Raw genomic sequence first — 25,824 nt, 5'->3', positions numbered from 1 at the left:
TTTTCTGCATTTTTCCTTTTCCAATTTTAGGTGAAAATCATTGGCTCATATAAAGCCAAGATTTTCCCTATAATCTCAATATTTGGATTTTTTTTTTAAAAGTGTTAGTTATGGTAAGGTATAATATTAATAATAAATCTTTTAAAATATATATTAGTAATAAAATAAAGATTAATATTTGATTCACTCAGTTCACAAATAGATTTAAAAATTGTTATGTGTCTTATTTATTTTATATGTATTTTTAATATTTTACTAAAATTTGTAGTACACTTATTATCATCCTGACTTTTCATTTGGAGTCTAAAAACTCTACTCATAGTACACTTATTATCATCCTGACTTTTCATTTGGAGTCTAAAAACTCTACTCATAGTCTCATAGTGTGTCAAATATTTTTTCAATAAAATAAAACCAATTTATATTAAATTAAGTCAATGAAGTCTTCTCATTGTTGGAAAAGGCCAAGGCCCTGAATCCTAAATATTTAAGTCCTATCACCTATAACTGTGCATGTGTAAGTCTCTAATCCCATCAGTGAGTTTTAGCCTAGATGTTCTTCGTCTGTCTGTGTGTAGTAAACTAATAATGATTTGATTCTATTTTTCAGTTTTGTTTGAATCGGATCGGTTTAAAAAGTGGTTTTGAATTGCTTAGATTAAAAATTAGTATAAATCGATTGAACCGATAGTTGAATCGGCTTAATAAGAATTTTTAAATTTTTTTAATATTTTTTAATTAAACCAATCAAACCGATTAAATCAATAAATCAATAATCTAACCAATTCAACCATCAATCCATTTAAAAAACATTACTATTTTAAAGTTACTCCAACATTTACTTACTCAGTACTTGTAATTATTATATTAGACTTACACTTATATTATATTTTTACTTAAAAAATTTTCTTCCAAAAAATTATATCGAACTAAACCTTGGAATTCTGTTATTCAATTTTTGACTAAGCTTTCGCCATTTTTGAAACACAGAAACACCAATCCAATCATTTACACTCCCTTCGTTCTGGCAATGGGGCGGTGGCTGTGATCATCGTCAGCTCACAAATTTGTGGCCAAAATTAAGCCAACTAAGGTCTCCCAGCAGCCACCCCACCATTGTCCTTCACTAATCATAATTATTCCAATTGTGTTTATTTCATGTCATTTTTCCAAAAACGATTGGTCGGTCATAATTCATTATATTTAAATATCCAAATATTGAATTCTAACAAATAATTTATTCATTTTACTCATCCAAACATAGTATATAAAATACGCACCCCATTAACTCATAAAAACCACGGAGAATTTAGTTTCTTTTAGCTCACAGGTTCCATTGTTTTTCAGTAGTAAAGAGCAAAAAACAGAAGGGAAATCAATGGAAGGGAAAGAAGAAGATGTTAGATTGGGAGCTAACAAGTTCTCAGAAAGGCAGCCTATTGGGACAGCAGCTCAGTCCCAAGATGATAAGGATTACACTGAGCCACCACCAGCACCCTTGTTTGAGCCTAGTGAGTTGACCTCATGGTCTTTTTACCGAGCTGGAATCGCTGAGTTCGTTGCTACTTTCCTTTTCTTGTATATCTCGGTATTGACTGTGATGGGAGTCCTTAAGGACAAAACCAAGTGTACAACTGTTGGGATTCAAGGGATTGCTTGGGCTTTTGGTGGTATGATCTTTGCTCTTGTTTACTGCACTGCTGGTATCTCAGGTAACTATATGATCTTCTTTATCCCTTGTTTGTTTCTCCGGAAAATGATAGAAAAGTTTAGTATTGATGAGTTATGGTGGTGTTGTAGGTGGTCATATCAATCCAGCGGTGACATTTGGGCTGTTCTTGGGAAGGAAATTGTCGTTGACAAGGGCAATATACTACATGGTGATGCAGTGCTTGGGAGCCATATGTGGGGCTGGTGTGGTTAAAGGGTTCATGGGGAAGACAAGGTATGGTGCTTTGGGTGGTGGAGCTAACTCTGTGAATCATGGCTACACCAAGGGAGACGGGCTTGGTGCTGAAATTGTTGGCACCTTTGTGCTTGTTTACACTGTGTTCTCAGCCACTGATGCCAAGCGCAGTGCCAGAGACTCTCACGTCCCTGTAAGTTCAATTTTCTTCAATTGAATCATTCGATTGTCTAAACCATAAATGAGATTTTTAACCATAACCATGTGTTTGGTAGATTCTGGCACCATTGCCAATTGGGTTCGCAGTGTTCTTGGTGCACTTAGCCACCATCCCAATCACAGGAACCGGTATTAACCCAGCTCGTAGTCTTGGTGCAGCCATCATTTTCAACAAGGACAAGGGCTGGGATGACCATGTAAGCCCCAATTCTTTCGCCATCTTCACTATTATTTTTTTCTAACTATGAATGATATTTATCTACTTTGGGTCATGTTTTACTGCAGTGGATCTTCTGGGTGGGTCCATTCATTGGAGCAGCACTAGCAGCACTCTACCATGTTGTTGTGATCAGAGCCATTCCTTTCAAATCAAAATGATCAAAATAAACGGTCCATATGATCTGAACAAAATGAAAAATTCCACTCATGCACCCTTTGAGTTTGTTTATTTTCACCATTTTTCTTTTGTTTGTTTCCCTTTGTATTTGTGTGTAAGAATTTGTAATATATTGCTCCAATTTAAGTGAAATGCAATATATATATATATATATATATATATATATATTCTCTTTTGAAGAATATGAACCCTAGTTTAAGACAACCACAATAAGCTAAACATATGGAACACCTTTAAGCTTTAGCTTCAATGGCTGTCACACAACTTTTTGGAAAATTTAATTTCATGCGGGAGAACCATGCCATGCAAATACCCCCATTACTGTACCAGAGCCAAGGATGTTTGAACCGATTAAACCAACTGGTCAAATTGGAAAGCAATCAGGATATTAGTTCGGAGAATGATTTTGTACTTAAAAAAATTATTATTAAAATGAAAATAGGCAGTGTAACACAATTGATATTTATTAACGTAATTCAAACATGTACAATGCTCCTACATTTGTGGAGTATTGCCTAGTAAATGATTTTATTCAACAATCATCCAGATTACTTGTTAGCTTAAGCCTAATTTATCCTGAAATTATCCCATAATTTTCAAGCCTATTCAATATTCATAGCTATCAACAATTACACTCCTAAATATGCGCACAAAACAGCCTATTCATAGGGCTTTTCAAGTGGTCAATCAACAATATTTTGATAGGCTTTAAACTCCTATTTAAACCTAAAATTATCATATTAATTATCTTGAGTATTTATCACATAAAGTCTTCATAAATCTATCTTCAACTGTTCAAAAACTCTCTTGAATAAATCTAATATTCATCTCTAAAAAATAGCATTTTAATAATAAGACTTTCATACTTATCCAATCATTTCAAGCGATTAGGTTGAAGGTTTAGTACCTAGTCAACCCTTGCTTCTAGTTTTGTCAAATATGTTACATTCAAATGGACTGAACTCAATACAAACGAAACCTATTTAAAGCCTAAGTTGATGACTCAAGTAGAGAAACAGTTTTGTTATAACAGGACATGGAACGAGTAGCAGCAGCTTTCTCAATAGAACCCATTAGGTCGAAAACCGGTACTAATTAGTTGAACCGGCTAAAAACCCAATTAAATCGGATTTATTATTTTTATTAATTTTTTTATTTTTTAATATATTTTTAATCAAATTGATTGGACCAAAATTATAGCCATAGTTGTTTTTTTCTTCCAAAAAATAATATTTTCTTTTAAGATAATATATTTATACATTTGATATCATACTTTTAGTATTTCAACTAGGGATGAGTATTTGATCGAATTGAATTGAATCGAGTCAAAAAATTTCGAGTTAATCGAGTTGACGAATCCTATTTTAGCAACCGAACTCGAATAGAATTATTTTCGAATCGAATCGAATCGAGTCAAAAAATTTCGAGTCGAGTCGAGTCGAATTAATGAATCCTATTATTTATACCCAATGTTGCGTTTACATGGACCGATTATTTAACTAGTAGATGAATTACAAGATTATTTAACTACATAAACAATAAAATGGTTTTGCCTTTTAACTTAATGAGTAAACATTTATCAAAATAACATAGTTTTGTCTTTTAACTTAATAATTTTGACTTTTAATTTTAGAAAAGGTGAACATTTATCAAAACGACGTAGTTTTGTCTTTTCTTATTCGGATTTTCGGATAACTCAAATTGTGTAATTCATATTTGAGTTAAACCGAAAAATTTAATTTTTTATTCGAGTTGATCTGAATAACTTGATTAACTCAAATAACTGGAACTATTTAATTCAAATTTTAAATTTTTTATTGAATTTTTTTAATCGAATCGGATTTTGCTCACCCCTAATTTCAACAATGTAATACTTTTTATCAATTATGTTTGAAATAAGAACTCTAATTTATAAATAAAATTTCCTTGAAAAAAATAATATGTATCATACTACCATTGAAATATTATCACACTCTGTTTATGCACAGAGGATTGGTAGAAGAGTCGTATGGTGGTTGGATGTATATAATTAGCTTAGGCTTTACTTGGTAGGGTAAAAAAAAACTTAGAAGGATGGAAAATTGAAGTGGTAGAAAGCTAGAAGGATGAAAAGCATAAATTTTCTTTCAATTGGTGTGCTTGGTAGGAAAAATTTCTTTCCTTCCATTGCTTGATAGAGTTGAAAAATAAAATAAAATAAAATAGAAGATTTGAAAAATGTTTAATTTTGAACAAACATTCACATCTTTCTTATTTTCTAATTTAGAAGGATTAATTTTTATACATTAAGATGGAAAATGATCATCTTTTTTATTTTCTTTTCTCTCACTTTGCACACTCAAAATTTATTTTCTTTTCACTTTTCCATTTCATCCTCCCAACCTTCTCTTTCTCTATCCAACCAAGCACATCCTTCAAGTTAGATGTGAGGATTTTGGGAAATAAGTTTTTAGTGTTAGGTTGCTTGCCTCTCTCATTAGGGGCTTTAGCTTTTATACATGAGTTCCCTTAATTCCAAGACACCACATGCCGAGTTACTATTGGGGTTTAGGTACACTAGTACATTGTACCAATGAAAAATACTTTTAAGTGCCATTAAATTATTGGATGGGAACATGGTTGATGTGGTAGGAAAGATCTACTTAATAATTTCTCTTGTACCAACATGCTTTGGTGAGGTAACTCTATAAAATGTATTTTGAGCGTCCGTGCCATTAATCGTCAAAATAATTTTAACTCTTACGAGAAGTAAATTTTGAACGTGTTTTTAGCTAAACAAAAGAAACTTCAAATAAATGTAATCGTTTCTACTATTAAATTTCACATCATCTCATTACACATTGATCATACATTAATTATTTCGCCTCTCATAAAAAAAATAACACCATTAATGTTTTGGGGCAATTTGTATAATACTTTAAAATTTTAAATACCCAATTAATAAAAACTTAATTAATAAATTAATAAAAAATGCGAAATTTATGTGAAAATGCAGTTTGTTCAAGTGATTATCACTTTTAAGATCAAATGTATTTGATATAATGATTTGATTTACTTATAAAATTGATATGACTATTAACAATCTTAACCAAGAAAATAGTGACAATATTTTTATATAAAAAGTATAGCAAAGCAGTCCCTTTCCTTATCTCAATTATTACCATATAATTATATCATTGTCACACCTCAGTGCAGCAAATATAATACAAGGAACACAGAAATCATGCCAAGTCAAATCCATAATTTACAACAAAAAGCCATTGAAAGTAGGTATTGGTCGGTGTTATTATGAAAATGACATTTTTTTTTCACAAATCATAGCCATACAAATTACAAATGGGTCCAATATTTGCCATCAGCACCCTCTCCTTTTTTTAGCTTAAAAAAAAAAAGCAAGTAAAAAAAGGACACAAAGGCTCTTCCCCCATTGAAGTAAATAATATATATTACACACATTCTTACATATACAAAACAAAAGGATAAAATGGGAAATACACAAACTGAAAGGGTGCATGGGTGAAATTTTTCATTTTTTTGAGATCATATGATCATTTGGACCGTTGATTTTGATCATTTTGACTTGAAAGGAATGGCCCTGATAACAACAACGTGGTAGAGTGCTGCTAGTGCTGCTCCAATGAATGGACCCACCCAGAAAATCCACTGCAGCAAAACATGACCCAAAGTAGATAAGTACATCATTCATAGTTAGAAAAAAATAATAGTGAAGATGGCGAAAGAATTTGGGCTTACATGGTCATCCCAGCCCTTGTCCTTGTTGAAAATGATGGCTGCACCAAGACTACGAGCTGGGTTAATACCGGTTCCTGTGATTGGGATGGTGGCTAAGTGCACCAAGAACACTGCGAACCCAATTGGCAATGGTGCCAGAATCTACCAAACACATGGTTATGGTTAAAAATCTCATATATGGTTTAGACAATCGAATGATTCAATTGAAGAAAATTGAACTTACAGGGACGTGAGAGTCTCTGGCACTGCGCTTGGCATCAGTGGCTGAGAACACAGTGTAAACAAGCACAAAGGTGCCAACAATTTCAGCACCAAGCCCATCTCCCTTGGTGTAGCCATGATTCACAGAGTTAGCTCCACCACCCAAAGCACCATACCTTGTCTTCCCCATGAACCCTTTAACCACACCAGCCCCACATATGGCTCCCAAGCACTGCATCACCATGTAGTATATTGCCCTTGTCAACGACAATTTCCTTCCCAAGAACAGCCCAAATGTCACCGCTGGATTGATATGACCACCTACAACACCACCATAACTCATCAATACTAAACTTTTCTATCATTTTCCGGAGAAACAAACGAGTGATAAAGAAGATCATATAGTTACCTGAGATCCCAGCAGTGCAGTAAACAAGAGCAAAGATCATACCACCAAAAGCCCAAGCAATCCCTTGAATCCCAACAGTTGTACACTTGGTTTTGTCCTTAAGGACTCCCATCACAGTCAACACCGAGATGTACAAGAATAGGAAAGTAGCAACGAACTCAGCGATACCAGCTCGGTAAAACGACCATGAAGTCAACTCACTGGGCTCAAACAAGGGTGCTGGGGGTGGCTCAGTGTAATCCTTATCATCTTGGGACTGGGCTGCTGTCCCAATAGGTTGCCTCTCTGAGAACTTGTTCGCTCCCAATCTAACATCTTCTTCTTTCCCCTCCATTGGTTTCCCTTCTTTTTTAGCTCTTCACTACTGAAAAACAATGGAAGCTGTAAGCTAAAAGAAACCAGATTCCCTATGGCTTTTGTGAGTTAATGGGGTGTTTTTTATATAGGAAAATGGATGAGTATAAATGAATAAATTAATTGTTGAAATTTTAATTTTTTGGGATATTTAAATACAATGAATTATGGCCGACCAATTGTTTTCTGGCATTTTTTTGTTTAAGGGAAAATGACATGAATAAAATTCATTGGAGTGCTTATTATATGTGAATGAGACAATGGTGGGGTGGCTAGTGAGACACCTTTGTTTAGTTGGCTTAAATTTGGCCACAAATTTGTGAGCTGACGATTTTTATAGCTACCGCCCCATTGCCAGACCGAGGGAAGGGTAAATGATTGGACAGTGTTTTTTGTGTGTTTAAAAATGATGAAAGCTTGAATAAAAATCATGTCAAAAAATTGGAAACTTACAATATAGTTTAAGTTAGCTGTGTTTAAACACTATGTGGTAACTCACTTCCTTTTATCTTTGTTCATGGGAATGAAATATTTTCGTGTTTAGTTGTTTAATTTTTTTAAAAATATCCACGATGAATGAATTAGTCATTGTTACTGAAAACGAATACTTTAATTTTGGCTAAAATAAAGAGAGTTGTATTTAGGTTATTTGAATTGGATGTTCCTATTTTAGTCATCAAATTTTTTTATTTTGATAATTTCATCTCTATTTGATCAATTTTAAATTCTAATCACTCTATGGTTAAAATGTTTTGATCTTCAAAGAGAACGTTGACATTACCTTTTGTTGCTAAAGTAACAAATTAATTAGTATTAAATGTTTACATATTTTTGTTAACTTAGTCCTAAATTTTAAAAAATTAATAGATTTAACTCTCATTATTTACACATTCTATCAATTTGATTAATTATAAAAATTTATAATATATACTTTTTAAAAATAAAAATTTTATTTATAACTCTTTTTGAATTTTTAGAACTAGGACTAAATTGGTTGAATGTATAAGCATTAAAAGTTAAATTTGTTGATTAAAAAAACCAAATTAAACAAACATATAAGCATTAAGCATTAAATTTGCTATTATACCAAAGGAAAAACAATACTTTTATATTCCGTTTAGTGACTAAATGCATTTTAATATAATAGAATGATTAAAATTTGAGAGTAACCTAATACGGGACGGAATTAACAAAAAAAAAATTTCGATGACCAAAATAATAACAACCTAAATATTAATATGAGTAATTTACCCTTTATATAAACACAAATACTAAATATAAATACCATAAATAAACTATAGATAATAAAAACCTTGTGTGTTTTTTCCTTTGCAGCATTACCATGGGATTGGGGAGACAGGTGAAAATGTTAAAGGACAATTAATTGAGAAGTGAACAATGGTGAGAATAGGATAATTGCCATTATAGTTCCATTGAAAGATGGTCAAGTTTTTCGGCTGTGTTGAAATCGCCATGGTTAGCTCGTGGGGGTGGTGAAGAACTGGCGTGTATTTTCGATTTGACTCCTATTTTTATGGTTATGATTTTGTCCTATGTCTTTTTCATTTCACCACCTTCCTTAATTTCAATGCCTTGTGATAGATTTTAGAATTTTGTTAGTAATTTGAAAATTCCAAAATTCCATTCGACAAAATTTAATTCAAATTTAATTCAATTTATTGAATCATAAAAATTAATAATTTAAATATGCTTAATTTCAACATCAATTTACTCAAATTCAAATTAAGTCGAACTCAAACATCTCAATTCGGCAACGATCTAAATTTGAAATAGTCGAAACTTGAAATATTCGAATTTTTAAATTTTTCGATAATCTTTGGATATAAGTTTTCAAATTTGAATCTATTAAAAATTTTGGGTAAACTACATCCAAAGTTATTAAACTATTAGTGAGTTTACATTTAGGTAGCTTCTAAATATATTATTATTGCTGAGCAAAAAATAAAGTTTACGTTTAGGTTACTCAACTTCAAAAAGTTACAAAATGGTCATTGAACTATTTGAAAGTTTTCATTTAAGTCATTGGGCTATTTAAAATTTCTAGTGTATGGCTTTCTCTATTCGTATTGCTTGCACTAATTGAGAGCTATCATTCCCCTTCTCTTCTACAATTCAATTTTTTTTCATGAAACAGCTTTGAACGTCACCAATCTGCAAACTAAAATCTAAACAATTTTCTTCTTTGATCTCCAACATTGACCGTTAGATCAACTTAAACCTATGGTATGTTCTTCTACTCCTCAATTGATATTGATCCACTGTACCAATCATCGAACTGTCGCTTGGAACTCACTAGTCAGACTTTTTTTTAAAAAGCTTAACAATCTTATGACTTGAATAAAAAATTTCAAATAGTTTAGTGACTTAAATGAAAACTTTTGAATAATTAAGCGCCCATATTGTAACTTTTTAAATTTAATTGATCAAAATATAAACTTACTATTAGTTTAGTGACTTTAGGTGTAGTTTACCCAAAATTTATATATATAATCAAAATTATAAATATTTTGTATAACTAATGGATTCAAATATCTAAATTCACAACCATTATTCAAATAAGCAATGTGGATTTGAATAATGGATTATGGGGTATCTATCCGCATCGGTTTTGAATTTAAAGTAGATAATAATTTTAAAATCTGAACTGTAATATATGAGTTTACAAAAAAAGAGGGATTAAATATATACATATATCTAAATCTGCAATCTGAATTGTCATCCTTACTGCTTGAAGTGATTAGGACACAATTATTTGAATTTGTAATAACCCGACTAAAATAATTTGAACTCAAAATAACTTGAACTTAAAACAATCTAAACTCAAAATTTATCAACTCGAAATAATCTAAAAGTTTTGAAACCTGATTTAACTCAAATCAAATATACATCTCTAATTAAAAATATACTTCCAGCTTCTTCGATGTTAATACTTTTACCATTTTTACCACCCTAGGGTTGTCCACAGATCAATTTATACTTGGTTATTTAATTAATGGTAAAAAAATCATAGAAGCTTATGTATTAGGTGTTAAATTATATTTTGCCCTCTTTATTAAAAAATGGAAAAATTATTTATTATACATTAGATCAAAGAGCAAATCGATCATTTTTATCAAAAATTTTATTCATTTTTACTGTTAAAAACCGGCATGGCTAACAAAATAACAAAACAGTGACGCATGACATGCCATGTGTTCCTCATGTAGACATACAGGGACCGGATTTTAACAGTAAAAATAGATTAAATTTTTAATAGAAATAACTAATTTACTTTTTGATTTAATATATATATATATAATTTAATTTACTTATTTTTTAAAAATAAATAAGATAAAAGTGATATAAAAATTTCGATCATGCTCTTATCAAAATTAACAAATTTTTTTGTTGTTTACGTGATCATTTGGTTTTATATGAGCTAATGATTTTGACCTAAACGTGCCAAAATAATGCAGAAAAGATGGCAACATGTAATCCAGGCTAGATCGTTTTTGGAAGATAATGATGGACTAATTGGGGATTAATATTTAATTATTTAACCTAATCCCATTTATTTAAATAGTTTATGTCATTGTAATGACATAAAGGATAACATAAAATAATGGGCATCTACTGTAACATATTAATCAAGTTCATAATATTTTAGCTTGCATCATTTTATGTATATAAGCTGGCAAAACCTTTAGGTTAGAGGCATCATTATATAAAATTTAGGCATTACCATATTATTCATGTAGGTTTTTATAGTTTATAAAGATTATTTTATTAAATTCGTAATTATTACTCTTAATAATGTTGTCACTGAAATTTAAATCTAAATTCTCTTCTTAAAAGTGTAGTGTACATGATTCAAGTAAGTGAAAACCTCTTTACAATTTACCTTCGATGCCTCAATAAATGAAAAGGAAGGAGATTAGGGTATGCACGCAAATGGAAATGAAAGAAATTTTAATCAATATTTTTAGAATTAGATTAGTGATCGAACCAATCAAATTATCGGTTCATCGATTCAATTAAAAATCATAAACAAAAAAAAAAAATTAAAAACATTATTCAATCGTTGATTCAACAAGTCTCTTAGCCAGTTCAATTGATTCATGTCGATTTATTATCTAACCATTTGAATACTATTCTAGACTTATATCCAATCTAATTACTTCAAAAAAATGCTAAGAGGTGTAAACGGTAATAATCCTTTTTTCTCATTATACCCCCCAAAAAAAAAGTGTTGTCTAATTACAATGATTTTCACACATATAATTATAAGCAAATTTAATTAGTACATAATTTTTCTACACACAACAGAAGAATTATGACTTACATCAATGCAATACTAGTTTGTTGTAACGACCTAAAAGTTAGTGGAGTCGAAAATGCTGGTTTCGGAATGTTATTTTTCAAAGATAGAATTAGTGGATATTATTTATTCATAGTTACGAAGGTATTACAATATATTATATTGAGGTTGATCTAATAATTTTAATTATTAGAAAGTTAGGCAAGGTACAAGTGTATCGGTTCTAAAGTTGATGGTTTTGAAAATTGAGGTATTGGGACCTCGTTTTCCTGAACCAGACTATAAATATTTACCGAGTTACATTAGAAGTGAATTAAATTTTTAGTTATGTAATTTTGACGAATGAGTGTTTAATCAAAGTAAAAAGGCTAAATCAAATAAGTGATAAAAGTAAGAATTAATACTAAAGTATAAGGTGAATCTATATTAAGGGACTTATTAAAGAAATAAGCCATTATTTATATAAGTGTGTACTGGTGGACGGTTTTGGTAAATATTATAAGTATTATATGTGTTAGGTTATAATAAAATGAAAATGAAATAAAAATATGAATAAAAGAAAAGAAACAAATAGAGTAGCGGGGAAAGAAAAAGGAAAGAGAAACAAAATTAAAGCTTCATCTCTTTTGCATGCCGATTGGGAGAAGAAAAAGGTCAGTACCATTCGGGCTTTAAGTTCCATTTTTGAAGTTTAATTTTGTTGGTATGATTTGATTATTTTCAATTAAACTTTATATTTTTGGAACCAAGTAGTAGATTACTTATGTGGAAATTTAGAGAAATTGTGATATTTGTGCAAGTTGCCATTGTTGAAAAACTCTAATGTTTGAAGTTGTTTTGATAGAATTAGGGGTTAAATTGTTAATTTTTGTGAAAGTCTAGGGACTGCTTTTGTGGATTGTTCTTTGTGCTGGAAATTTGAGTTGAATTACTAAGGTTAGTGAGCAAGTAAAATATTTAGTATTATGAGTTTTATTAGTATTAGCTTTCAAAGAGTTAAATGTTATAAATTAAACTAGCATGGTGTTAAGTTATAAAATTAAAAAATTTAGGGATTGTTATAAATTATATGTATATATAAATGTCAATTGTTGAGCGTAAAAGTATAAATTATGATATAAGGTTAATTGATTTAAATAAAAATAAGTATGGTATTTAAATTAAATAATGGAATTAATTTGTTAATTTGATAATGAGAAGAATAGATCGAGCATCAACCGTGGCAAGGAAAAGATTACTAAGAAGACGTCTTCAATTCGTAGCATCTGTCGTATTTTGGTAAGTTCGTAGTCTCAAACTTAATATTTTTATTAATCATTTATTTAATTGATAATTAGATGTTATTTAAATACTCGATATACAATCTTACGGTCATATTTGAATGATGATGTTAATTAATGAATAAGGAAATTGAAAATAAATAAATAATTATTTATTCGTCGGTTTATCTGACTAGCGCTAGGTGCAAACTATTCCACGATTTATCCGCTACGCATCAGGTGTCATGTATCGATTGGACTATACATCAAAGTTATATGAACCATTGAAAAAGGTTGGTTATAGATATTACTAAGGAAGAATTGTATTTACTTATATATATTTATTCATTAGAAGATATGATATATTCTTGAGTTAGATTATTAAAGTTGTGAAATAAATTCAAATGCTTTAGATATACTTGTGGTTATTCGAATAAGTGAAGTTGCTTAATATGGATTGCTTTGTGCCATAATATAAGTAAATTGTTGATTGATCTATGCAAAGCTATTTATATAGCAAGTGATGTGAATTGAGATATTTGTTCAAACTAACTAAATGTGAATACTTGTGAAAATTTAGTAGAGCATGAAATCATGTGATGAAATGCATGAAATTGAAATGGTGATATCTTGTAATTGTATGTTTAAATAGTAGTATAATGATATAATTCAATTTGAGCATTCATGTATCATATTATATCTTAAAATGTTCGGATTATAGGAATATCACTGAGTTTACTCAGCGTGTTGTTTTGTTTTCCGTGCGGAGGTTAGGTACCCTCTTTTGATCACTGACTCAGCATCCAACAACAATCCCAATCTCAAGTGAGGTGATGTTTAATTTTGTAATGGCATATACCTAGGGTGTCTTTGGTTGTTAGTTGTTTTGTGAATGTGGTGTAATTTGAGTTATAAGTATATGTTTATATTTGAAGCTAAATTTTAGTATGTGTTTTGACCAAAGGCTTGATATGTGTATGAAACTTAAAGCTTGATGTCTTAAGTAGCTTTATGTTAAGCTAAATTGAGTGATTTTGACATACTTTAAACTTTGATTTGGATAATGCATTGTTGATGTGTTTTGATGATATAAGATGTGGTACCAATGAGGGTACATTGGCTAGGCACTTAGGATGATTGTTTTGGCATGTTTTGAGCATGTTTAATCGTATTTTGAATAGGTTAAATGATTTATATTTGAATTTCTTAAGGCCCAAGTAAGCTTGAAATGGTAAACTTGTTGTTTAAGGTACATTTTAGGTCCACACGGGCGTATGACTCGGTCGTGTAAGACACATGGTTTGGCGACACAATCGTATGTCACTTGTTGAATGCTTAAGGTGCAAGTCAGTTAGTTACACGGCCTAACACACGGGCGTGTGGGTTATTTCGAGAGTTACACAGCCTGGTACATGAGTATATGACACGACCGTATGACCCTACTCAGTGAGTTACACAAGCTGAGACACGGTCGTGTGTCCCTAGTTCGAAGGTTACATGGCCTAAGACACAGGCATGTGTCTCGGTCGTGTAAGGCACACGGCCTGGCTACACGGCCGTGTGAACCCTGTTTTCAAGATTTGTGAATTTTTCCTAGGCTTTCCAAATTATTTCAAATTGGTCCCAACTTCTTTCTAAAGTATTTTTAAGGCATCAAGGGCTCGATTTAGGGACGATATGTGTATGTAGGAATGATTTAAGTTATTTTATGATTTTTGAATGAAATTAATTATAAATGTTCCAATTGTACAGTAATGCTTGCAACCTAATCTGGTGACAGAGAAAGATTTGGGGGTGTTACATTATTTGCCACTATTCAATTTAAATTTTAAATTATAAAATTTTACTCAAATTACAATCTGGGCAAATTACATTTAAGGTCACTAAATTATGAGTAAGTTTACGTTTTGGTCGCTCAACTTCAAAAAGTTACAAAATGGTCACTAAACTATTCAAAGTTTTCATTTAAGTCATTGGGTTGTTAAAATTGTTTTTGTATAGCCTTTTCTGTTCACACACCACCTGTATCAGTTGAAATCTGTCCTTCCTCTTATCTTCTACAGTTTAGTTTTCTTTTTATGAAACAACTTTAAACGTCATGAATCTACGGGCTAAAATTTGAATAACTTTTTTCTTCGATTTTCAGCACTGATTGTTAGATTGACTTGGATCTAAGGTATGTACTTCTACTCATTAATGGGTAGTGATCCACCATACTGATAATCGAATAATCGCTCGAATCTTGCTAGCCAAATTTATAAAAAATAATAATAATTAAAAATTCAGTGACTTAAATAAAAACTTTCAAATAGTTCAGTGACTATTTTATAGCATTTTGAAGTTCAGTGATCAAAACGTAAACTTACTAATAATTTAGTAGACCTTGGGTGTAGTTTACCCTTATATTTTGAATAATATTTGGGCCAGAGAATGGGTTATAATTGGGCTGAGATGGATAATATTAGGCCTATTATTAGGCCAATATAAAAGGGACCAGAATTCGGCTAAGGTATACAAATTATATTAAAATTCCACTCCAAAACCCTAAATTCTTTGCTCTTCTTCACTCAGTTCACTGAAACCGTAAGGAGAAGATCGGAGAGAAAATATGGCGGCCGGCGATCGCACCGTTTTGCAGTTTAACTCACCGTCATCGGCGAGCCTGTCAGCGAAAGTTCACCCTCTCGTCATATTTAACATCTGTGATTGCTACGTCAGGCGTCCCGACCAAGCCGAGCGCGTCATCGGCACGCTTCTCGGCTCCGTCCTCCCTGACGGAACCGTTGATATCCGTAACTCCTATGCAGTTCCTCACACGGAGTCCGCTGAACAGGTCTCTTGAATTTTTCCGTTGAAAAATTGTATATTTTTTAGATTAATTTGGCTTAAGATCTGTATAGCTTGTGAGTGAATGTGGATGTTTCATCTCATTATTAGGTATTATTGTTAGAACAATATGCTGAAATTTAGGAAAAGAACAACAAATTAATGGTGCAAATATTGAGGTATTTTTAAGTGAATTATAAGAATTTAATGTCTTTAACTTTTTAATTGTTCTTTGTACATTGAATTTGTTTCTTAATACTTAATATTATTAGAAATATGAATGTTAAGGATAGGCTTCAATTGCAGTATGATGTAAATTACTTTGGATTGAAATAATTTCATAAATAATATGAAGGCTTTGTATAATTGAAATTTCCAGCTAGGTTTTCATTCTATGGTGATATGAATTCGGGTTTAGTGGATTGAAACTGGTGGGTCTTGTACCGAAATCAAAGTGTTAAGTTATTTTGTCTTAGCATTTGCTGACTGATGAAGTTAGAATCTTTTACATTTGGTAATCTGCTTGTTTGATTTGTATTCATGTTATTCACTGCTCATTTTTTCTTAGTGATCTGGTATGGTTATGTTAACTCTCAAGTCTTTTAAGCGCTAGTTTACCATTGAGGTTGAAAAGTGCTTTTGAAATGTTTGATAATGTTTACCACTGCTGTCAAAAAGCGCTTTTGAGAAGATAAAACTATCAATTTTAGACATAACATTGTAAAGTAGAAGATTTAATGGGGGATAAAAAGGTAACTTCATTGAAAAGCACTTATCTGAAAGCCAAAAGCTAAAAATTGTCTTTTTTGGCTTGGATTCAAATCTCAGTTTAAAATTAAGGATTGTGTTCAAAAGTGCTTTTCAACCTCAATGGTAAACAAAGCCTAAGTAAGACTATAGGTTATGTGTTTTTATTGGCAATGGCATCACTCAGTTTTCTTCTTTTTAATTGCTTTGGGTAATTTCAGTTTGGTATGGCTGCAGGTTGCTTTGGATATTGAATACCATCATAATATGTTAGTCTCCCACCAAAAAGTGAATCCTAAAGAAGTCATTGTTGGATGGTAATTCTCATAGTTCTACTGAGTTTTATTGTTTTCTCTTGGAAAAGTAAAAATTAATAGTTCTTGATGCTCATCAGTCTTTTATGTTTTGTGCAAACGTAATACTAGTATTAAAATCGTCTCTTCTATCTGTTCTATCTTACACTGTCACAGTTGAACTTATTGACTATCTTTGCTAGTGTGCATATTTCCATACTAGTACCAACTTAGCCTTTGATTCTGTTGAACTTCGCAGGTATTCTACCGGGCTAGGAGTCACAGGCGGCAGTGCATTGATCCATGATTTTTATTCTAGGGAAGTATCTAACCCTATTCATTTGACGGTGGATACGGGGTTTAGGAATGGAGAGGGTACCGTAAAGGCTTTTGTTTCTGTCAATTTAGCTCTTGGAGACAGACAACTTGCTGCTCAATTTCAAGAAATTCCTCTTGATCTATGTATGGTTGAAGCTGAGCGAGTTGGATGTATGTATACGCAAACCATATTATATATACAACCTTATTTCCATTAATATATTGTCCTCTCTTTCTCTTAACAAAACACAAACACATGCATGTTCACTTAGCACATTTTCACCCCTAGTTCAATGCATGTTTAAGAATGTATGTGGATGCAATTGGCAATGGAATGCCTAATGTTTGAGATCAGTCAGGTGATTTGAATTATGTTGTTTTTTTTTTCCTCTTTGGGTGTTTAGAATGATAACTAAACTGCCTCGGTACCGAAGTTAGACATTTCTTCAACTCTAGAGTGGGTAAAAGTATCATGGAGGCTCTTATACTAGGAGTTAGATTGTATTTTACCCTTTCTACTCAACAAATGGGAAAAGTAGTCCCTATACATTAGATTAAAAAGCAGCCTGGTCATTGTTAAAAATTTCATCCATTTCTTCAGTTAAAAATTGGTCCATATACCTCAAAATGAGGTACACGCTGCATGTCACGTGTAATTGTCTTATTATTTTGTCAGCCATGCTTGTTTTTAACAATAGAAATTGATGAAATTTTTAATAGAAATGATCAAGTTTATTTTTTAAAATTTAACATATAGGGACTAAATTGTCCATTTTTTTTGTAAAGGAAGCAAAATGCAAACTAACTCTTAGTACATCTGCCTCTAAGGTACTTTTACCCTCTAGTGTGTGTTCAGTGAAGAGGAGTGTGTATATGTTACTTGTTGAGTAATCTTGGTGCAATGTAACATCGACAATTTTGTGTTGACAATCTGATTAAATTAATTCATTGTAAAAACAGTTGACATCCTCAAGAAAACAGCAGTCGACAAACTTCCAAATGATTTGGAAGGAATGGAAGTCACAATGGGAAGGCTATTGGCTTTGATAGACGATGTCTACAAATACGTTGACGATGTTGTGGTACGTAAAACATTTCTCCATCTTCATTACCTTATTTTCAACTGCCGCCTTATATATAATGTTGGTTTTGTTTCATTCTCAGGAAGGCCGTGTTCCAGCCGATAACAACATAGGTAGATTTATAGCAGAAACAGTAGCTTCCTTACCTAAACTATCTCCCCCAGCTTTCGATAAACTCATGAATGATAGCCTACAGGTAAGTTCAAGTTTCAAATTTCAGCGCCAATGATCTCGAAATGATGTTTGACTCTAATTCTTGTGACTCTTGCCCTCTCATGCAGGATCAATTGCTGTTACTATACTTATCGAGCATCGCTAGGACTCAACTCGGGTTAGCCGAAAAGTTGAATACGGCAGCTCAGATTCTGTAAACTTACTTCCAAGTGATTAATTTTTGGATCTGGCATTTTCAGTTTTTTATTTATTTTTAACTAATAGCCTGTAGTTTTGCTAAGATGCTTCTTTTCCTTTAACGAATAACCTTTGTTTCAGCGAGTCTAAATTACCATATATTGTTTTTTTTTTTTTTAAATTCCTCTTTGTTTAGTATTTGCTGTAAAGTTTTCTATTCATTGCAAAATGGGATAATCTTTTTAAGGCTGAACTAAAAGTTTCTTACCAAATATTATTAGTGTTATTGTTGAAAGAAACAATTACAAATTTCAAGTGTGAATCGTAAAATAGATATAAAAATATTTAAAAATAGATGATAATATTATATGAACTCAAACTTGGGAAAAATAATTAGGCATGTTTCAATTATGACAAAAATGAAATGGAGTGACAATTTTCTTAATGAAGAATTATAAACATTTATTGTATTAATTAATTATGAACGTATAAAATAAATATATTTTTTAACATTAATTATATTATAAATTTTATCATATTTATTTTAATTTTTAAATAGGAGGATAATACGTTTTAGTATAATTTAATTGAGTTAAGATTCAATCGATAATTATACAAATATATTTAGATTATTAACTTGTTAAAATTATATAGGTATAAAATAATTTATTATCATTATGACACAAAAGGTATATATAAATATAATGTATTTCTTGCAATTTACGTACTTTTGACAAGAACAAATCACTGTTTATATATTGCAATTCGAATTCACGATGTGAATTGTAGCTCATAACTATTAAGCTAAATACGAATCCATGAGGTAAACGCTCTAATTATTAAACCAAACTTTGAGTTGATATAAACATGATATAAATCACTGGGAATTCAAGGTAAGGAATTCAATTTTAATATATGCAATTTTTTCATGGGCCGGTTGTCCTGTTTTGCACTTTAAAAAAAATTTATATTTTATTATAATTTATTTTCAACATCTAAATTTAAGATTACATGAATAATATATTTTAAAAGATGGATGAGTGATTAAATTTGGATAACAATGGATGGGTCGTTAAGCGTGGATAATGATAAAAAAAAAAAACCTTAATCTTTGGTTTGTTAATCATATATATCCATTTGGCATTTTATATCATGGGTTCGAATTATAGAATTATTTGTTTATGATATGTATGCGTGATAGTGATTTATTCTTATTAATGGCGTCTGAGTTGTTTCAAAGAATTAAAAAATATTTTTTTTAAATATTAGATAAATTTTAACCGTTATTCTAAATAAATATTTTTGAATAATTTGTAAATAGCATAACCTAATAATATATGATGACTTAGCTCAATTATAGATGGAAAGTTTCAACAAACAAACAAATTAACCATACTTTGCCTTTTGATTCATTCCACACCATATCTACTCTCCTAAAGTGCTCGATGACCAACCCAAAAAAATAAAAAAGAGCACTTAAATCCATGAAACAAGGCCTCGAGCTAAAAAAAGAAGCATGGGGGAAGTTGTCTTGTAAATGGTCATCATCAACATCCCATGTTTACCTATGTCCCCATTACACATTCATTCCCACCATTTAAGCTTTGTTATTGCTTTACAACAATGCTTCCTTTCCATGATTGGGTGATCAACTACAATAAAATACACACGCGTAAATATCTATGGGTTAATTCACTAAACGTCCCCAAATTATGACCCAAATTCTAAATTATTGTCCCCTAAACTTCAAAGCCTCTTAATTGAGTCCTCAAAATTCAATATCATAACAGTCAAATTATTGTATCACTCTAGCGGGTAGTTTAGCCATTGAATTCCAGCTCGGCTTTGACATGAACTATTTTTAAAACATGTGGATTAAATTGTAGTCATGTGTTTACTTGCTATACATATAACTTATATTTGACATGTTTAAAAAACATATAATATCATTAAAAAATAGATACACTTGTGTATACAATTTGAATGCAGGGACAAATCTAGAATTTTCTTTTAGGAGCTGATAAAATTGAATTATAAATTTTTGAAGAGGTCAAACTACAATTATATCATTGTATTAACTTATAATTGCATGATTTAAAAGGACTAAATTTTACCATTTTGGAGGGAGGTCCTTGCTCGCCCCCTAACGTTTTCCCTATTTGACCTGCATGCTTTAAATATGAACTACTCAACATTACTGATACTTTTAGAACTCAATTCGAACATTTTGAAGTTTTTGAACAAGTTTGAAATCTAAGCCAATTGAGGACTTCAAGCGCAATTAACCCAATATATAAAAAATGTTTTCTTTTTGCCCCTGATTACACTGCCGGATATCAGATTGATCAACCCACTTCTTTTTTGTCTTTTACTTGAAATCACCTTTTTAATCATCTTCCAAAATACAATCTTCCTTTTAGTGGGGGGAGAAAGAACTCATTCATGTATTTACCGACAAACATGAGTGGAGACAATTGAAAAAATGCCAAAACAAAATTTAAAGAAGTGGCAAAAAACTTGGGTTCGGGGATGACCTAGATTTCACGCGTGCCCCCCACCCTCTATTGCTCTTTCTGTTTCTACGTAAAATCTCTTTATAGGGCTTATAGGGGTTAGGTCTAGGGGTTTAGGGTTAAGTTTCTCACTGATTAACATTTTCTTTTTAGACCCATTTTGTCTTTGGAGGTTGGATTTACTTGCTTAGGATCAGATTACATCAATACCCGACATTCATACCATACACATTTTAGCTCTTTTTCCAATCTCACTCCTTTGGCTTGCTTGTTTAGTTTTATTCAATATATTTATATTGACCAAATCTCACTTTTAGTGTTTGTATTAGGTTTGAATTGAGTATTTAGTTTATATACTTAATTTCATCCTTACTAAATTTTTGAATTTTAAAATTTCAGTTCTAATTCATTCGATGAATGATTAAATTTATTAGGTTAAATATGCTATTAATTTATATTAGGTTAATTATATGTAAGTCGTGGATTTAATCTGTTTTTAATTTGATCATTTTAGTATTTACAGTTTTGAATTTTCAAATTTCAGTTCAATAATTGTTAAATCTATTAAGTAAAATAATGTAAGTTTATTGTGAGTAAGTGGAAATAGAAAGATGATATGATATTACAAATGTAATATTTTGTTTGCATAAAAGATTTCATGGCTGCTGTATGGATTGGAATTGAAGTTTTAAAATTCAAAAGATATAAGAATTAAAATATAATCAAATTAAAATATAAAGATTAAATTTAGAAGTTACAGAAGAATTGATACCAAAATTTGACCTTTCTTTTTTATCCTTGAACATGATCAAAGATCATATATCAAATTTATATATTAAATCAAATATTCGAATCCAAACATTGTAATGTGATCTATTGATAAAATGTTAAATTTTTAGTTCTAAAGGTTAAATCTTATACAACCAATTCTCTTTATAACAACCGCCCTCTATAACAGTATTCCGTTAAAACAGTCAAGTTTGTTGCAAAACTAATCTTTTATATTTTATTTTTACCTTTTATAACAGCTTTCCATTTACAACAGCAACATCCCTAAAGTATGAAGTACACTATTTACTAAATTAGTTCTTTATAATAACCTCGTCTTAAATTTGAGTAAAATTAGTTCTACTCCTAAGTGAAATTATAGAATAAATTGACAATAGTACTAATATCAACTGAGTTAAAACTCAATTGGTACATCTAAATTTAAAATTATAGAATAAATGTAAAAAAAAAAAGATAGATAAGGTGAATGGATGAAATAATGTTATACTATTAAAATGCAACTCATTAAATTATATCCAACACAAGTAATGAATTGAAAAAGGCTAAAACGAAGTGGTTTAAATTATGTTGGAGTGAGAAAGTGACGGCAGTGCTCAAAGCAAAAGGGGTAGAAAGTCTAAAGAAGGGATGGGAAATTCAAAGAAAAGGATTAGGTTTCTAACTCTAAATTATATATATACAAACATCTTATTAAATTACTTTCAACATGATGCCTTGAAGTTAGAACACTGTCAAGTGCTATGGGACAAAAGTTTTTTATGTTCAATTTGTTTATCAAACACCTTTGGGAATTGTAGACCCAAAAAAAAAAAAAAACCCAATAAATAATTTTCTTTGCCCTCTAGTCCTTGACTGAATCAAGATGTGATCTCAATCTAGCTAGACTTTGATCTAAGTTTAATCTTGATGAATGTTACCGAGGTAAAACTAAAAAAATTGGTTTTTGAATATGTAATCCCTTTTTTTTATCTTAAAGTAGGTGAAATTAGAAAATTGTTTAGGAGACAATAATGAATCATAATTTTACGAGGGAATAAAGCATAATTTTATCATTCTAAAAGGGTTAAATGATAGATTTGTCATTTTTAGGGGTCTAAACTCGTTGTCTGCTCCCTTCTTGTCTACACTCGTCTTAAGGGGGATCTCTTCCAAAATGAATTTCGACAAATATTAAAAACTCATCTTAATTTATATCATATTTCGAAAGGATTATTAGTTGATACATTGATAATGAAATTTTTTAACGAGCTGGAGTTAAGAATTAATCGCATGCCTAATTTTTTTTAAAAATCTCAATTAAAAAGATATGACAATTTTTAAAAAAAATGATTTTCAATTCCCATGCCATGCAAAAATCTCCAATTTTCTTTCAAAACTTGGTAAGTTTTCAAAACCTTGCATGAGGACAAAACCTAAATTACAAACCAATCACTCTTCTTTTTTGATTATTACTATTATACCATTCTCTCCTCTTGCCTACAATTAAACTCATCAACTTTCTTTTAAAATTTCCAAAGGAACGAAATTTAAATCTTTACTCTTAAAAATGAAAAATTGGTTTTTAGTACTTTCATAAATAATGAAATTAAAAGTTTATAAATAATCGGATTGTACTATCCTGTTAAAATAAAAAGAATTTTATTTAATTTTTTAAAAATAATGAAATCATAAGTTCATCTATGATAAAATTATGTTTTAATCGCTAAAAATTTTACAATTCAATTCCTCCACTAAATAAATTTTTGAATTAGCCTCTGAACTTTATATTAAAAATTAAAAAATAATAAACAAATAAATGAAGAAGTAGTTTAATCCTAAACTAAACTCAATCAATTATAAAATCAAAGGTGATTTTTTTTATATGAAATTCGAATATAATTCTTCACAACCCCTCTTTAATCCCTAAATGAGGTTATTTTTAAAGAAACTAAAGATTAGTTGCCTAAAGACAGGAAGCACAATGACATAAGAAAAACCCAAGTGGTTGATATGTATATGTATATGTATATATATGTATATGTATGTACGTATGTATATAAATAAATTTTTTGTTAAACTTTTTGGCTGGTCATGAGTTGTCTGTCCCTCCCGAATCTCAATTTTGGTAGGCTTTACTGTCTTATAGTTGGTGTTCCCACTCCCTTAAAAGAAGGTTTTTCTTTATTACAAATATTTACAAATTACTACAATCCATCTTAGAAAACAACCTTTTATTTATGTTTTTTTTACTGACAAGTTAATGTACTACTCATTGAGTCAACCTAACTCAGTCTATCTTTGTCAGTAGTTTCGATCACAACCCTCCAAATAGGATCCAAACAATGTGAACTTTGACTTTCACTTACATCTATATTCTTTGTCTCTCATGAAACATAAATATTAAACTATACTCATACCAGAAGTATGAATGTTAGATTTGAGGTAGAGTTATTATGAAGGTTCTGGTATTAAAAATTAGATTATATTTTGTTTATTTTATAAAAATGGGTAAATTAGTTCATGTATATTAGATTAAAGAGTAAATTAGTTATTCTATTAAAAATTCATTCATTTCTATTATTAAAAATTAGTTCCTATATGTCAACATAAGGTACATGTGGCACGCCACTACTTAGTTATTTCATCAGTCACGTTAGTTTTTAATAGTACAAAATAGATAAAATTTTTAATAGAAAAAATTAATTTACTTTTTAATTTAACAGTACAAAATGAATGTTAATAAACTACTAATTAATTTAGTGGTAAGATTTCGTGTGGGTTTCAGGCTTGTTGATGTTGAGGGACGAAACGTAGGGGTAAGCAAGTGCGTTAGCTTCCTAACTAAGTTGGCCAACTTCAGTTTTAGTCCCTTTCACATATTAATAATTTAATTTTAAGTATTTTCATCCTTTGGATATAATTAAAATCTTTTACCCTAAAAAATTAATTATTTAATTCAAACCCTTTTAAAATAAATTTTTTAACTTTAACTCCGTCAAGCTTTTATACAAAGTTCATGGCTTCATTCCTGCCCAAGGTTCCAACTTTGAGTGTGAAAACCCTTCTCCCTTTCTTCCCATAGTTGAAGAATGTATAAGGTTTATTTCATAACAATAAAATAAAACTTTATAATCTATACTATAATAAAGTTTTTGTTTGAGTTTGATAGAATTTGGTGTCATGAGTCAACTTGATACCAATTCAGTTAAAAATGACTAAAAAATTAAGATTTTTACAAAGTAAATTATATTTTTTATAGAACAATCTCATTATAGGTTCTGATCACATCTCTTTTTACACAATGTCTAGAACTACCCATAATCCTTCCCCAATCAAATTAAGACTCAATCATCTATTTCAACCAGATTTAATATATATGTTTTTACATAATTTTTTCACCCACATTATTGATATGGTATAATCGAATATATATAAATATTCAAATATTATTATACTAATTCTTATCAAAAGGAATAATTGTATAACTCATTGACAAGTATACCACTTTGATTTGTTTCCCCCCTTACCTAATTAAAACAAATTACTTGTTTAGCTATCTAAAGTCACCACTTGAAGTATTAACAAATGTTGAAAACACATTAATTATTGCATTCTTTAGCAACACATTTATTAAATTAATCTTAAATCTTGGATTATTCACATGTCGTGGTGGGTTTTGGACTTATTACACCTTAATAGAGATCTCCATTAATTAAAAGAAAAAGCATGCACACAAACACAACAAAAATTAAATTAAATTGAAAAAAAAAGCCATAATTTAATATTTATTTATAGTGGAAAGTGTTCACTTTACTGAAAAACACACACAAAAAATTAAACCCTATTTTTATACGTGCAGAGTGTTATGAACAGTGGCAGCTTTTACGCATGTCTCACTCTTTGCACAAAAAACCAGACGATCATATCAAACATTTTCATAAAAATCAACCTCATGAACCCTAACATCAAAGCACAACTGATTTAAATAATCAAATAAATTACGTGTTTTAAAAAAAACAAATAAAAGGTTTATTTAATGTATGTTGTTCTGTTCATTTTATTTTCCTTCATATATATATATATATATATATGTGTGTAATAAACGAACTA

At 30.3% G+C, this 25,824-nt stretch overlaps 3 protein-coding genes and 1 long non-coding RNA gene across 4 annotated transcripts; 3 read left to right on the top strand and 1 right to left on the bottom strand.

The window, feature by feature from the left end:
- The first annotated feature begins 1,236 nt into the window (after positions 1-1,236).
- On the top strand, positions 1,237-2,654 carry LOC108487464 (probable aquaporin PIP-type 7a). Its single transcript, XM_017791819.2, has 4 exons — positions 1,237-1,712; positions 1,801-2,099; positions 2,182-2,322; positions 2,411-2,654. The coding sequence occupies exons 1-4, from the start codon at positions 1,379-1,381 to the stop codon at positions 2,501-2,503; spliced, it is 867 nt and encodes a 288-aa protein (XP_017647308.1). The 5' UTR covers positions 1,237-1,378; the 3' UTR covers positions 2,504-2,654.
- A 3,151-nt stretch (positions 2,655-5,805) lies between these two features.
- LOC108487155 (probable aquaporin PIP-type 7a) lies at positions 5,806-7,352 on the bottom strand. The gene is made up of 4 exons (XM_017791418.2): positions 6,886-7,352; positions 6,499-6,797; positions 6,276-6,416; positions 5,806-6,185 (listed from the first exon to the last, which is right to left on the bottom strand). The coding sequence occupies exons 1-4, from the start codon at positions 7,217-7,219 to the stop codon at positions 6,093-6,095; spliced, it is 867 nt and encodes a 288-aa protein (XP_017646907.1). The 5' UTR covers positions 7,220-7,352; the 3' UTR covers positions 5,806-6,092.
- Positions 7,353-12,099: 4,747 nt separating this feature from the next.
- LOC128281629 (uncharacterized) lies at positions 12,100-13,891 on the top strand. Its single transcript, XR_008271880.1, has 4 exons — positions 12,100-12,210; positions 12,758-12,835; positions 13,014-13,109; positions 13,591-13,891. It is a non-coding gene; the product is annotated as an uncharacterized LOC128281629 (long non-coding RNA).
- A 1,420-nt stretch (positions 13,892-15,311) lies between these two features.
- LOC108487349 (eukaryotic translation initiation factor 3 subunit F-like) lies at positions 15,312-18,614 on the top strand. Its single transcript, XM_017791666.2, has 6 exons — positions 15,312-15,649; positions 16,627-16,706; positions 16,942-17,171; positions 17,961-18,082; positions 18,165-18,278; positions 18,364-18,614. The coding sequence occupies exons 1-6, from the start codon at positions 15,425-15,427 to the stop codon at positions 18,451-18,453; spliced, it is 861 nt and encodes a 286-aa protein (XP_017647155.1). The 5' UTR covers positions 15,312-15,424; the 3' UTR covers positions 18,454-18,614.
- Positions 18,615-25,824: the final 7,210 nt, after the last annotated feature.

The sequence above is a fragment of the Gossypium arboreum genome, chromosome 10 (genome assembly GCF_025698485.1).
Source record: "Gossypium arboreum isolate Shixiya-1 chromosome 10, ASM2569848v2, whole genome shotgun sequence".
In the NCBI taxonomy this organism is placed as follows: Eukaryota; Viridiplantae; Streptophyta; class Magnoliopsida; order Malvales; family Malvaceae; genus Gossypium; species Gossypium arboreum.
This window is presented reverse-complemented; position numbering and strand designations above follow the sequence as displayed.

Excerpts from the sequence above, each read along its gene's own strand:
- LOC108487464 (XM_017791819.2), top strand. The coding sequence starts at position 1,379 with ATGGAAGGGAAAGAAGAAGATGTTAGATTGGGAGCTAACAAGTTCTCA. Across the intron at positions 1,713-1,800 it reads CTGCACTGCTGGTATCTCAG|GTGGTCATATCAATCCAGCG; the intron begins GTAACTATATGA and ends GTGGTGTTGTAG. Across the intron at positions 2,323-2,410 it reads ACAAGGGCTGGGATGACCAT|TGGATCTTCTGGGTGGGTCC; the intron begins GTAAGCCCCAAT and ends GTTTTACTGCAG.
- LOC108487155 (XM_017791418.2), bottom strand. The coding sequence starts at position 7,219 with ATGGAGGGGAAAGAAGAAGATGTTAGATTGGGAGCGAACAAGTTCTCA. Across the intron at positions 6,798-6,885 it reads CTGCACTGCTGGGATCTCAG|GTGGTCATATCAATCCAGCG; the intron begins GTAACTATATGA and ends GTGGTGTTGTAG. Across the intron at positions 6,417-6,498 it reads CCAGAGACTCTCACGTCCCT|ATTCTGGCACCATTGCCAAT; the intron begins GTAAGTTCAATT and ends TGTGTTTGGTAG.
- LOC108487349 (XM_017791666.2), top strand. The coding sequence starts at position 15,425 with ATGGCGGCCGGCGATCGCACCGTTTTGCAGTTTAACTCACCGTCATCG. Across the intron at positions 16,707-16,941 it reads AAAGAAGTCATTGTTGGATG|GTATTCTACCGGGCTAGGAG; the intron begins GTAATTCTCATA and ends TGAACTTCGCAG. Across the intron at positions 17,172-17,960 it reads TGAAGCTGAGCGAGTTGGAT|TTGACATCCTCAAGAAAACA; the intron begins GTATGTATACGC and ends TTGTAAAAACAG.